Here is a 12,833-nt window from a genome sequence, read left to right as displayed (position 1 = left end):
CATCAAACTACTCGAGATTAACATCTTCATCATCCTCTGCATCATCGGCAAGGTTTTCATAGTATGGAATCCCAAAATTTGCGATGTCTAACCCTGGTTTTTCTAGCATGAAAAAGCGATCCTCGGTAATGCCTGATGGCAGTCTTGGTTTATGCGGGATCATTGCGATGACGCTAATGATTTTCTTGACATTGACAATGGAGACTTCATCGAGGAGTGTGCATGAAATAACTGTCTGAGATGAGAGCCATAGAAGTTGATCATCAGGGGGAGAGTACATTTGAATGACAGCAATGTTAATGAAGTGGTAGCCAGCTTCATCGTCTGGATCATCTGCGTCTGGATCAGCAACTGCTAGTCTCATATAGTACAGAACTTCAGCGAATCGAGTTTGTCCATTGATTGATAGCTGCAAGAAATAAAATTACATTAGAATGTGATGTACGACTATAGTAAAGAAGCTATACTTTGACATTACGGGATATCCATGTCTTGTCGAGGGACCTCAGCCTCTCCCTCCAGGCAGAGCGTGCAATTTGTCCATTTGGTAATAGAAGTCGTGACCATTTTTTGATGCAAGGGAGTGGGTGAATGGGTCCAAGGAAATCAGACATAGCCTGTGCTTCTTCTCCGACAGGGAGCTTTGCATACCTGTCTCGCTTTCGAAGCAAAGCATACCCATCTCCTAGATCAGCAGCAGTGTCCGAAAGATGTTTGCGAGGTTCATCGAGATCAGGCATTATAGATAGGAGTGTGTTGACCATACACTGTCATAGTCCCTGCTGTGACAAGTTCGCATATGGTCGAGAATGTTGGCGGATTTCCTGACCGAGGCTTCCGATAGTACGTTCCATTGTCCACTGGGCACTAGCAGATTGGGGGGCCCTTCTGAACTGTCTCTGTCACAAGATGACTGGTCTGGTGGATACATGGGCAGTACAAAATGCAAATGGTCCTCTCTGAGCTGATAATAGAGGGTCTCGAACTCTCGCACCCAAGTACCAAGGAGAATGAATGCACCGATGAGATCTTCTGCTGTGAGACTGTGCTGACTCATAATTTGAAACCCGCGCACGAGCTTGCAGTAATTGAGCCAATAGGGCTCAGGCAGAATGTTGTAGAGTAGTGCAGGACCAAGGCCGAAGGTATATAGGTGAAATTCCCAAGTCTTGTAGTCAGTATTCATCTTCTCGGCAATATTCTGAGGTTTTCGATCGAACGAGCCTGGGAGATATGGCCCTGCGACCTCCACAGCTTTTCCATGTGCAATCCAGCCATCTTCATCACGCAGGACAGCCCAGTCCCATGTGTCGACATTGTCGGTTGGTGCACAGTCCATTGTTCCACACCAGAGCGCAAGAAGAAGATCACTAAGGTTGCCCGCAAGATGCATTATATCGGTAGTCCATACAGAGTGGAACACCAAGGCAGTGCTGGGGACTAAGGCCAAGGATTAATGGGGGTTTTCGTGAGACCAGTGTCTGTCTTCTTGAGTTCATATTGGCGTTGGCTTGGCGCAGTCACGATAAGCTCGAGATTTTGGGCATAGTCATCAGCACCACCAAGTGGGATGGTGAATACATCTATATCGGCGTGGTTGCTTCCTTCAACACAGCGATCGCGCGGCTTCAGAAGTGCCGGATAGTAATGAGTGCCGCGAGTTTTACGCCTCCCTCTCACTCCACAATACATGCGACATCCGTTCTTGCCACTGTGCCCTACCATCCCATCCCAATACACGAGCCCTGGGCCATCTGCTGTTGTGAAAATGAGATGGAGGTCTGATTTGACAATGTCATTATGAGAGGTGTCCCAGATAGTGAGAGTTTCACGTTGGAGTGCGGCGAGATGATGCATTCCAACAACAATAAATGAGTCGACATTTTTTGGTTTATTTGGCCCTGGTATAAAGCCACCAGGGCGAACATGAACTTTTCGGTAGCGCTTGTCGGGAGACAGATTAAGAATGACCCATATATAGATCCAACAATCGGATGTCTTGCTCTCGTACAGCTGCGCACCATCAAGTGAGACCATCAGAACAATGTCATCCTGTTTGATCTCTCCAGTCAAGCACAGCACCAAGAATATCAAACCCCATCGCAATGTCGTCGACGACAGGAACCTTTCCTGTCCGCCTCAGACCATCTAGAACCTCCTGTGTTCGCTCCCAAAGGTATCGCATATGACGCGCACTCTCTGGGTCACGATACAGAGCTTGTAGCTGGGGACCAAGTGGGATAGTGACAAATTTTTGTGCTGCGACCTTCGTTCGTCCACTACTCGCTCGTAACTTTGCTTGATCCCATCGAGATAAGCCACACGTTGGACAGCTCTCCAGATGGGCAAATGGACCTGTGAACGCTAAGCATGACTCCGGGCACATGTCATGCTCAATCGATTCAACACCAGTGTGCTGGGCAATAAGCTTCTCGACATTGTAGAAACTGAGGATCTCTTCAGCACCATTAGCACCCTCAAAATTGCGCATTGTGGCTCTCCGCATTCGATTATAGGCCTCTTGAGAGCCATGTTCAAGCACAAGGTACATAGAGATGCTCTGACGCACACCAGGGCTGTCAATAATGATGGGCCCTTGAGGCGGATTCCGCAGTCTATCCAGAGCATCATCACTAAGCTTGGCAAGTGGATCGTCCAAAGACGCATTCTTGAGTGCGAGAACGAACTCCATAGAGTCCTTCATTTTCTGGAGCACAGCACGCTGTGCCAAGTTGTCGACATCAATGTTTGGTCGTGGCCTACAGGCTAGTACCAATTCAATTGGGGGGGGGCTCATGGTTGGGAGGGTGCAGAGGTTCGTCGTTGAGAGGGTGAGGAGGTTCGTCGTTGGGAGGGTGAGGAGGTTCATCGTCGGGAGGGTGAGGAGGTTCGTTGTCGGGAGGGAGAGGAGGTTCATTGTCGGGAGGGTGAGGAGGTCCGTCATCAGGAGGGAGTGGAGGTTCATCGTTGGGAGGGTGAGCAGGTTCATTGTCAGGAGGGAGAGGAGGTTCATCGTCGGGAGGGTGAGGAGGTCCGTCATCAGGGAGGGAGTGGAGGTTCGTTGTCGGGAGGGAGCGGAGGGAGCAGTTCGTCATCAGGAGGGGTCTTTAAAGAACTATGATCAGACTTATGTGTATTTGAGTATTAACAGAAAATACATACCACTTCGGTCTTGGCCCGCTTGCGTCGACCTACAAAGCGTTGAGAATCGGCACTCTCGCGCGCTCGCTTTGCAAGTGCTCGCAAGGTGGCAGCACGACGAGCACTGGCTGATAAGGACATGTCGTGGACATCACCTGCAGGAACATCCTCCAGGCCACCAGTGCTAGGCACTGGATGTCCGGAACTGCCTGAGGCTTGTACAGAAGGATCTGAAATAGGTAGCACTTTCAAACCAAAAGCCTTCGCGGTGTGCATCTTCTGCTTTTCTTCTTCGGTGGTTGCTTCATTAAGATGGCGGTACCAGGACGTGTATGAGACTTCGTGAGGCTGCCCGCGATTATACTTAGTGCAGACACAAAGAAAACGAACACCAGTCTGGTCGGTATTCATTCTAGCCTGCAAGTTAGATAGGTAAATAACTAGATACTAGTGCATATGATACTCACCTGAATTAATGAGAGCTTTTACCTCCAATGTCAGCTCCACCTAATTATGTATTTCGCCCCCTGGCACACCAAAGGGAGTTACTAGGCAAGGTGGGCAGAGCGTGGACAAAGTGTTGCTTGCGACACAACAATGCGAGGTTGTGTTGTATGCGACCTTATGCGTTACGCGTTTGTCGATACGAAGTTGCAAAAATATAACGATAAACAATGTGCGATGCGAAGGAGTTCTATGTATATCAGAAAGAAGCACTTTTCGACACAGTACAAAATAGGTAATCCGCATCTCAACATCTCTGGACCTCTCCCATCAGAGGCCGTTCTCACTGGGCATCAAGAGTCATATGCCATGTGCAATGTTCAATGAATTGCATGAGAAGTTTAGTCACAAAATGGACATCGACTCTGAGTATAAAATGCTCAATCATTTTGAAGGACTCACTACAATCACGCCCATGAAAATAGATTGCTGTATCAACTCCTGCATTGCATATACTGCAAGGTACAGTCACAGTGACCTATGTGACTTCTGCGGAGAAAGACGTTTCAATGCTCAAGGTGTGACGACTCTCGACAATTATAGTCTCAAGCAATCAGACCAGGACTCAAACAACAAACAAAGAGAGAAGAGGGAGAGAGTCACAACGATGGCCACTAAGGACAAGTGTCTGAAGAGGTTAAGTCTCGAACTCACACGGAGGGGAAGGGAGCGATAGACGTCAAGTAGATTCTCTACGGAAGGTACAAGAGGTTTAGACTAGAGAACTACTGACTACCGACTAGGGTTTATATACTATGAAAGCAATGCACGGACCAAGACAGAAACGGTAATAACTAAATAGGAAGGCGAGAATGGAAGCTTCAGGCGTAAGGGTTCGGATCATAGTTTCTGATAAGAGATCATATCTGAAAAGAAGAGACGGAGATTAAATAGAAGATCTATCTTAGATAGAGATCCAAGATCTAATGGGTGCAGTGATAGAAAGTGCTATGGTTCTAGCTCGTGGAGTGGGAGAGTCCTCAGATGGGAGATCAATCGTTGCGTTGATCGGAGATGGGGTCGGCAATGTGAAAGGTGCAATATGGGCATAGGGTATTGGCGCTTCTGTGACGGGTGATCGGAATGCAGGGTGATATATGTGACGGGCATGAAGAGGTGAAGTAGTCACGTGACTCGGGCGCTTAGTCTTGGATGCGACGTTAAGGTAAGAAAAATGATTTGTACATGGAACTCGTGACACAAGGGAAGCCACAACGTCAATTTTCCTACATGCCCCTGGTCCCTCAATTGCAGGGTCTGTTCGCCCAAGAAGATACAGTGGAAAAACTCTTATACTGCCATCAATATGACCACGGCCCCGGTACTGTCAATGACGTGTTTGATGATGAGATCTACCAGTCTCTCCAGGACAAGTTTGTGCTGGTCGACGGTATCCAGAAAAACTATAAGTACTTCTCTGGACAAAACAATATTACATTTTCTTTGGCAACTGATGGATATCTACTGTTTGGACGATATCGCAAGGGCCCATCTGCAACACCAATCCTTATCCAGATCTACAACTTTCCCCCCACTATACGCACTCACCACGAGCATCTTATTTGCCTTGGAGTCATTCCGGGACCAAAATCACCAAAAGATATTGCATCTTTCCTTGTCCCATTCGAGAATGAGTACGCCAAACTTGCCAATGGTGCTCTCACCTTCAATAGCCTTGAGAAGCAGATTTTCTGGCTCCGCGCCTATGACATTTCAAACTGGGTGATATTCTCGTGATAGAAAAACTACTGGAGATTCGTGGCCATAATGGCTTCGCACCATGTCGGTCATGTCTGATCACAGGTGTCTGAAATAAGTCTCAAAACAAGACTAATTACTATGTCCCATTAACCCCCCCTACTCAACCTAATGCTCCGAACCTACATTGGGACCCCCTTCATCTCCCCCTTCGCAGTCATGCACATTTTGAACAGGTGTTGCAGGAGATAGACGAAGCAGAGACTGCTTCAGAGAAGGAGAGGATCGGCAAGAAAAATGGCCTCCGCGCAGGCCATCTTCACATCTCTGACAGGTGGCGAGTAGGGTCAATTGACTTTGCCAAGTCATTTCCATGGGAATGGATGCACGTCTTCCTCGAGAATATTTCCCCGATGCTTGTCAAGCACTGGACTGGCAAATTCAAGGGTATGGATACTGGAAAAGAAGACTATCAGATAGCTGATCATATATGGGCCAAAATCGGAGAAGAAACTGCTGCTGCGATCATAAACATACCTGCTGCATTTGTCCGAGTCCTCGGCAATATCGCAGATGATCACTCAAGCTTCACAGCTGAATCATGGTCATTCTGGATCATTTACCTTGCCCCGACACTCCTGCGCAGTTGCTTTCTGAATGCAAAATACCACAAGCACCTTTGCGAGTTGGTGTGGATCATGAAAAAAACACTACAGTTCTTGATCACACATGCAGAGATTGATGAATTGGAATGGCGAATTGCAAACTGGGTGGTCAAGTATGAAAAGTAAGTAATCTATTGCAGGACGTGGTAGAACATGGCTGATACCATTATAAGGTACTACTATCAGCACAATGAGTCAAGATTACCAGCCTGCACTCTTCCAATTCACGGAATGCTTCATATTGCCGATGACATTCGTCAATGCGGACCTGTGTGGACCACATGGACATTCTTCCTGGAGCGCTATTGTCAGAAATTCAAAATAGCACTAAAGTCAAGAGTTCAGCCTTGGGGAAACCTCAACAAAGAAGTTCTATACATGATGTACCTTCAGCAAGTGGTCCTTCGGTATGATGTCCAAGAGGAAGTGTCTCTAAGTATTCGGCAGGACTGGTCCCAGCTAACAACACACGAGACTATTTTCAAAGATTGTAAGTGCCTGTCTAATGACGCAAGATAACAACATAAACAGTCTTACCAGATGATGATGATGTTCTTCGGCCCCCTTGAGTGACCTCATATGAACCTGACCGCAATGAGCAGGCAAAAGTTGTGTTGTATATCAAGCAACTCATTGGTGGAAGGCAAACAGTAATTCTCGCACATCTTCCAACTGTGATGGCACTCTGGAAAAAAGTTCATATCCAAAATGGTGGAGACAGTATTTGGACACACAGTGCCACCAGGGCATCCAAAAAGCAAAGAAACTCCTCATATGTTCGAGTGAGTCAGCTATATCATATGTTAGATCTGAACTTGACAAAGTTACTTAGTATGAACTTGAATATGAAGACCGCATAAATGGAGCTCTTCAAGTAGTTTGGTTGGTGCAGTATGGTCATCTTGAGAAGATATTAGTTTGCCTGTTGTCAGACAACACTCAATGGCTAGGGCTCACTGGCAAGACTCTTCTGCTTGCTCTCATTCGACCATGCCAGACCGGAGGTAGAGATGCTACCGAGGAGGAAACACGTTACTCAAGAAACCTTGCTAGCATCATCACCGACCTATGAAATGTTAAAGGAGTTGTAGGAAGGGTTGAAAGTCGTGGGGAATGGACTATCATTGACTGCAGAAGCAACTTCGCAAAACCAGCCTTCAATGGTGCTGGGTATAATACAGATGAAAGTGAGGTGGAGTAGATGTACTACGGCCGCGGCCTTTGCATGTGATTATGCTGCAGAATGACATTCCTTCTTTACCTTTGACACACCACAATGATTCATTTGGAAGCGTGATTGAGAGCAGACATGTTGACGTGAAGTTACCCAAAGGGGTGCTGTCCGCATCGTGAATGGCCTCCAAATTTGCCTCACTGCAGTTCTCAAAGAGGGACATGCACGAGGAATCCAACGTGATCCCTGCCAAATACAATTCAATAGCTTTCTCGTAATTGCTGGCAGCAACAGCCTCGTGTCCCATTGCAAGACAGCACGCAGTACAGTTTTTCTTGAAGGCTAAATGGCCTCAGTGTAAGTGTCAATATTCAAGTTGTATACAACCCCAAAGTACCCACCAGTGGACCATGCGAGGTAGCTGTCCTTCACATCCTCGTCAGTCATGCACATAGTGTATTGGTGAGATTTGACCGCTTTGATCACTCAATCGGTGAGAAGGAGTGCATCACACCTCCTTTGGTTGGCACTTTGCCATAGTGAATCCAAGTCCCAGCCAAAGAGCTGTACAGTGCAAATCATTAAAAGTGTCCTGTGGGCTTCATAGTGATGTACCACTGTGAATACCTTCAATGTAGGTTCGAAGGGCATTCGGTGAGAGGACACGTCAGTTATACTAGGCATGATATTGTTCAGTCGATTGGTGGCTTCGCTGTGCTGCCCATCGTCAAAAGCGATTATTGCAAGCTGCATGCGTAGATATGACTGAGGAGTGTGTTCGAAAGTGAGGAAACTTGTGAGGCACAACATAAAGCTCACATTAATAACACTGCATGGAAGTGTATCCAAGTGATGACAAGCAGTGGCGAGGTCTTGAACTCGCTGCATCGCCTCATCGTGGCAACCGGCATTGAAAAGTACAACAGCCTGGACAAGATGACATCGAAGTATTAGTATGACAGACAGACTCTGAGATAGCAACAAGAGTACCTTAATCAATAGCAATAGACCAGCGGTGGTTGGATCACAATTCAGAAATATGAACGCGAGATCAAATGCTTCTGTCGCATCCCAGAGCTGCTCGTTGGCGCAGAGTGCGATGGCCTTGGAAATGTAGCCCAATAGTGAGGGCCGGATAGCAATGGACTACATCAAGAAGCAGAGTCAGCACCAACAGCGTCATGATATGCAGAGCATCTGACCTTGACTGAGTCTTGAAGGGCCTTGTCCCACTCAGAGTTTTGCGCTCTTACAACAGAGCAATTGGCATACAAGTGGTGGTTATTACTCATGTTGATAACACTGCACAGAGGTGTATCCAAGTGATGACAAGCGGTGGCGAGGTCTTGAACTCGCTGCATCACCTCATCATGGCGACTGGCATTTAAAAGTACAACAGCCTGGACAAGACAGTGACATCGAAGTATTAGTATGACAGACTGATTATGAAAGCAGTTAGGAGAGTACCTTGATCAATAATAAAAGATGGATGGTCATTGGATCACAATCAGAAAATATGAAAGCGAGGTCAAAAGCTTCTGTCGCATCCCATAGCTGCCCATTGCCACAGAGGATGATGCCCTTGGAAATGTGGCCCAATAATGAGGGCTGGGCAGCAATGGACTATGTCACCAAACAGAGTCAACGTCAACAGCGTGATGATAGGTCTATATCCTACGATATTCAGATGCCAGGAGAGTCGGTGATATGGAGAGGTTGTTGACAGGTGAGATGCCAGAAGAGAGAGCTTCAGCTGCATGCATGTTGCAATTTGGCCTGAGTCAAGTGCATTAGTGTGATGAGTAAATATAACTAAAAAAATTCAGGGATGGGTGAGGGAACAGCAGCATGATACTCCACCATTCAGCTTGGGGCAAAACAGGCCATACCAGCCTCATGGTAAGGAGGGGAGGCAAAGGAGCAAATACTAGATTGAGACTTACCAATTCAACAGAATAGAATAAAAATATGAAAAATAAGAACAAAATAAAAGGCTGGAATGAGCGGGATCCGTGTGGTATAGAGAAATGCAGTGCATTGGACATTAAGAAATTATTCAGTACTTGCAGCACTGGCCAAGGGAATGCTGAAAAATATTCAGTACTCATGGCACTGGCCAAGTGAATACTGAAAAATCAATTTGATTAGTCAGTGTCACAAGTACTGATGGACGTGACTTTCACGTGAACACTGAAAATAACAGGTTTCTTTTTCAGTGATGTAGTCACTGGGATTTGTCATTCAGGTTTTCTCACGTTTACTTTCAGGGTATTTACTTCCCACAGTGACTTACTGGTAGATACGATCTCGATAATAGCTTAATGGCTTGAATCTTGCTGTGCCTGCAGCTCATGTCATTGAACTCGATATTGGTGGGCAGTGGGCACATGTTATTTGGTGTTTTTCTCCATCCCTTTCATTAAAACTCCATCGATCTGGCACTGCATCTGAGAGATGGCCTAGGTTATGTTCACATTTGAAACTTTCTTCAGCCATAAGCGTGCGTTCTCATTGGTGGAGAGGTACTTAGGCGACGCTAGGCACTATGCTACATACAGCCTGGCTTCTGTTCAAAACAAGTTCAAAACTTGTTTTTGACCAGTTCAACTTTTTTAGATGTGAGATTTAGAACGTTTCTAAATTATTACCCCTGTTCTCCTATTTGGAATAGATGGAAGATATGGATAGATCACAAGTCTGGCTACTGTCATGTGGTTATGCAAGCCGAACGAATGCAAATGGAAGGGCTCTAGACCTGGTAAGAATATAAGTAGTACTCACGATAAAATTTAAACTGTTGAACAAACTCGTTAAAGCTTCAAAAAGCTCGCTAAAGTCTTCAACAAACTCACTAAAGTCTTCAACAAACCCGGCCCGAAAGCCACAAAGACACACGGCACACAGCGGCATCAGAGCGGACTTGGAAACAACACTTAGTCAAATTTTGAGGCATGTATCTACACAAAAATATATAGATGTAGCTAGGTATTTAATGAGCGAGAAAAAACAAAAAATAAATGCGTGATGGTGAGGTCAAAAATAGGGCGCAAGAGCAGGAGCAGCGGGAAAAGCAGGAGCAGAAGGAGCGGGAGGGGTGGGAGCAGCAGAAGGAACGGGAGCAGTGGAAGGAGCAGAAGGAATGGGAGCAGCGGCAGAATGAACGGGAGCAGCGGCAGTGGCAGAAGGAACAGGAGCAGCGGCAGGAATGGGAGCAGCGGGTGCTAGCAGGCGAGGATCAATTTGTGGATCAGTGAATGGATGGCTAGGAGGAGCAATATGAGGGGGGGGCTGAGCCCTGGTGGCACCCCTGGTATGTGCGGAGGGGCCACTGTAAATAGATGGCAGTAATGGGGAGGAGAATGCTTCTTGACAACATGAGGGGGGCTGAGCCCTGGTGGCACCCCTGGTATGCGCAGAGGGGCCACTGTAAATAGATGGCGGTAATTGGGAGGAGAATGCTTCTTGATAGTCGGTAAATGGAGGAAATGCCATGCCTGACCTAAGTCCCTGCAACAAAAATCAGTGGTGAGAGGGGCAGAAAAATGACTCACATTTGCATCCTCAACCTCCAATCCAGCGCCATATTATCCCTCCCCACTATCCACCTGCAGGATTGTGCTGGGAAGGTGCAAGGGGAGGCCAAGATTCAAGCTATTGAATGCACGGAGGTCTGAGGGACACAGATGCCAGCTGGCGCTAACTGTGGCAGAGATTTAAAACTCCAATTTAAACTCCGACTAATCAGTTGGATATCCAGTGTACTGATAAGAAAATACCCCCCTCCCAAGTCACAGCCATGCCTCATCAGTCCACACGTACAGACCTCCTTCATACCATTGATCAGGCTTCATTGGCATTAGCCAACTCACAATATTTGAATATACTCCTAGACGACCAGGACACAGACTCTGACTCTGATACCAACTCAGATTCACTTTATACTTCAGATGGTGAAGATCTGACTTTTGCCTCCCCATCCCCCATATCCTCAATGTCCCCAATGTCCCACCTTTTGGGCCTCAGTTCCAGCCACAGTGACACATCTGATGACTCTGATGATGTTGCTGTGCATTATGACCGGCTCCAGCACACTATTGCTGCTCTTCGTGATGAGGTTGAGAGGGCCTGTATATTCCACAAGCCTGACCAGCCTCCTCCTCAAGCACCTCAGCTGCATATGCTGGTTCACCACGAGGAACACCACCCTCATTTGTTTCGCCAGAAACTCTGTGTCAATCCAGAAATATTTGATGATATCCTTGACCAGATCTCCGATCATCCTATCTTCCACAACCAGTCCAACAATCCTCAGCTCCCAGTCTCCATACAGCTGGCCATTTTTCTAAATCATGCAGGCCATTATGGCAATGTCATTTCACTTGAGGATGTTGCACAATGGGCGGGTGTAAGTGTTGGGTCAGTCGTCAATTGCACTAACCATGTGATGGTCGTATTGCTCGAGGAGCATGATCAGTTTATCTTCTTCCCAGAAGATAACTCTGAGGATACTGAGCTGGCTCGGTGGTTTGCTGAGACACAAACCTGTCTGGAGTGGAGGGGTGGCTATCTAGCCATTGATGGCTTGACTATGGATCTTTTCACCAAACCTGCCTATTTTGGTGAGACATTTTACGATAGGAAATCCAAGTATTCCCTTGGCTGTCAGGTAATGTGTTTTTATTTATTTTTCATGGATAGTAATTTAATTTAATTCTAGGCAGTTATTATGCCCCATAACCTCATGATTGTGGACTATTCTCTTGGTCAACCTGGGAGTGTCCACGATGCATATGCATTTCGATCCACTCGCCTCTATGAAGAGCATGCCAACCTTCTCCCAGATGGTCACTGGGTTTGGGCAGACAGTGCATATCCACTGGAGCCATGGTGTATCCCCCCATTCAAGAAGCCTCGCAATGGACGACTGACAAAGAACCAGAGGACATTTAACTATCACCTTTCTAAGGTATTTTTCATTTTTTGCTGTTTTTATTATTATTAATGAATTTAAAGAGCCGTGTACGTGTTGAGCACGCATTTGCAGTCTTGAAAGGGCAGTTCCAGTCTCTCTGAGAGCTCCACATCAATATTCAGGCAGAGAAGGACTTGCAGGTTGCTGTGCATTGGATTAAGTGTTGTCTTATCCTGCACAACATGATCATCCACTTCGAAACTCATCGTCGCAAGCAGGACAAAGACTATGATGAGTCTCTGGAGTGGGCTCATACAGAGGGTGAAGGTTTTGTCCCTCAAGAGATTGAGGATCCAGAGGGTAATGAAATAGTAGGTGACAGATCATACGAGGGAACCCCTGGCCAGGCTACTTGTGCAAGGCTCATGGATCAGCTCTTTGACAGCCCTAGATCAAGAGCACAACATAGGGAAGGATAGGCACCATGTTCACATTCACCAATAATACATGTACTACTACTAGTACATCTTGTACAACACATGTAACATCAATCAAACAAGCACAACATAGGGAAGGATGGGCAACATGTTCACATTCACCAATAATACATGTACTACTAGTAGTACATCTTGTACAACACATGTAACATCAATCAAACAAGTACTTGCAGAAAAAAATGAAATTGATGAAGTCAGATAGCAACAGCAGTAAAAAAACACAATGGCAGAGAACAGCAATG

The 12,833-nt window shown here is 46.4% G+C and overlaps 6 protein-coding genes across 6 annotated transcripts; 2 read left to right on the top strand and 4 right to left on the bottom strand.

Annotated features, from left to right (window-relative positions):
• Positions 1 to 7: 7 nt before the first annotated feature.
• Positions 8 to 1,393, bottom strand: EDB91DRAFT_1246564 (uncharacterized protein; the record flags this gene model as incomplete). The annotated part of the gene is made up of 3 exons (XM_041322677.1): positions 8 to 409; positions 468 to 767; positions 830 to 1,393. 3 exons carry the CDS (start codon positions 1,391 to 1,393, stop codon positions 8 to 10), a joined length of 1,266 nt encoding a protein of 421 aa, XP_041179204.1.
• Positions 1,394 to 2,047: 654 nt separating this feature from the next.
• Positions 2,048 to 2,797, bottom strand: EDB91DRAFT_1050226 (uncharacterized protein; the record flags this gene model as incomplete). The annotated part of the gene is made up of 1 exon (XM_041313519.1): positions 2,048 to 2,797. One exon carries the CDS (start codon positions 2,795 to 2,797, stop codon positions 2,048 to 2,050), a length of 750 nt encoding a protein of 249 aa, XP_041179203.1.
• A 365-nt stretch (positions 2,798 to 3,162) lies between these two features.
• Positions 3,163 to 3,789, bottom strand: EDB91DRAFT_1345885 (uncharacterized protein; the record flags this gene model as incomplete). Its single annotated transcript, XM_041325866.1, has 2 exons — positions 3,609 to 3,789; positions 3,163 to 3,553 (listed from the first exon to the last, which is right to left on the bottom strand). A coding segment is annotated over exon 2 (390 nt), but the record flags the coding sequence as incomplete, so codon positions are not given.
• A 106-nt stretch (positions 3,790 to 3,895) lies between these two features.
• EDB91DRAFT_1032167 (uncharacterized protein) lies at positions 3,896 to 5,130 on the top strand (the record flags this gene model as incomplete). Its single annotated transcript, XM_041312740.1, has 2 exons — positions 3,896 to 4,163; positions 4,850 to 5,130. Coding segments are annotated over 2 exons (549 nt in total), but the record flags the coding sequence as incomplete, so codon positions are not given.
• A 626-nt stretch (positions 5,131 to 5,756) lies between these two features.
• Positions 5,757 to 7,209, top strand: EDB91DRAFT_1236456 (uncharacterized protein; the record flags this gene model as incomplete). Its single annotated transcript, XM_041321461.1, has 6 exons — positions 5,757 to 6,130; positions 6,182 to 6,498; positions 6,579 to 6,794; positions 6,816 to 6,839; positions 6,887 to 7,039; positions 7,091 to 7,209. The coding sequence occupies 6 exons, from the start codon at positions 5,757 to 5,759 to the stop codon at positions 7,207 to 7,209; spliced, it is 1,203 nt and encodes a 400-aa protein (XP_041179200.1).
• Positions 7,210 to 10,215: 3,006 nt separating this feature from the next.
• EDB91DRAFT_1246559 (uncharacterized protein) lies at positions 10,216 to 10,674 on the bottom strand (the record flags this gene model as incomplete). The annotated part of the gene is made up of 1 exon (XM_041322676.1): positions 10,216 to 10,674. One exon carries the CDS (start codon positions 10,672 to 10,674, stop codon positions 10,216 to 10,218), a length of 459 nt encoding a protein of 152 aa, XP_041179199.1.
• Between the last annotated feature and the right edge of the window lie 2,159 nt (positions 10,675 to 12,833).

The sequence above is a fragment of the Suillus paluster genome, assembly GCF_016628075.1.
Source record: "Suillus paluster strain FC165 chromosome Unknown EDB91scaffold_15, whole genome shotgun sequence".
In the NCBI taxonomy this organism is placed as follows: Eukaryota; Fungi; Basidiomycota; class Agaricomycetes; order Boletales; family Suillaceae; genus Suillus; species Suillus paluster.
This window is presented reverse-complemented; position numbering and strand designations above follow the sequence as displayed.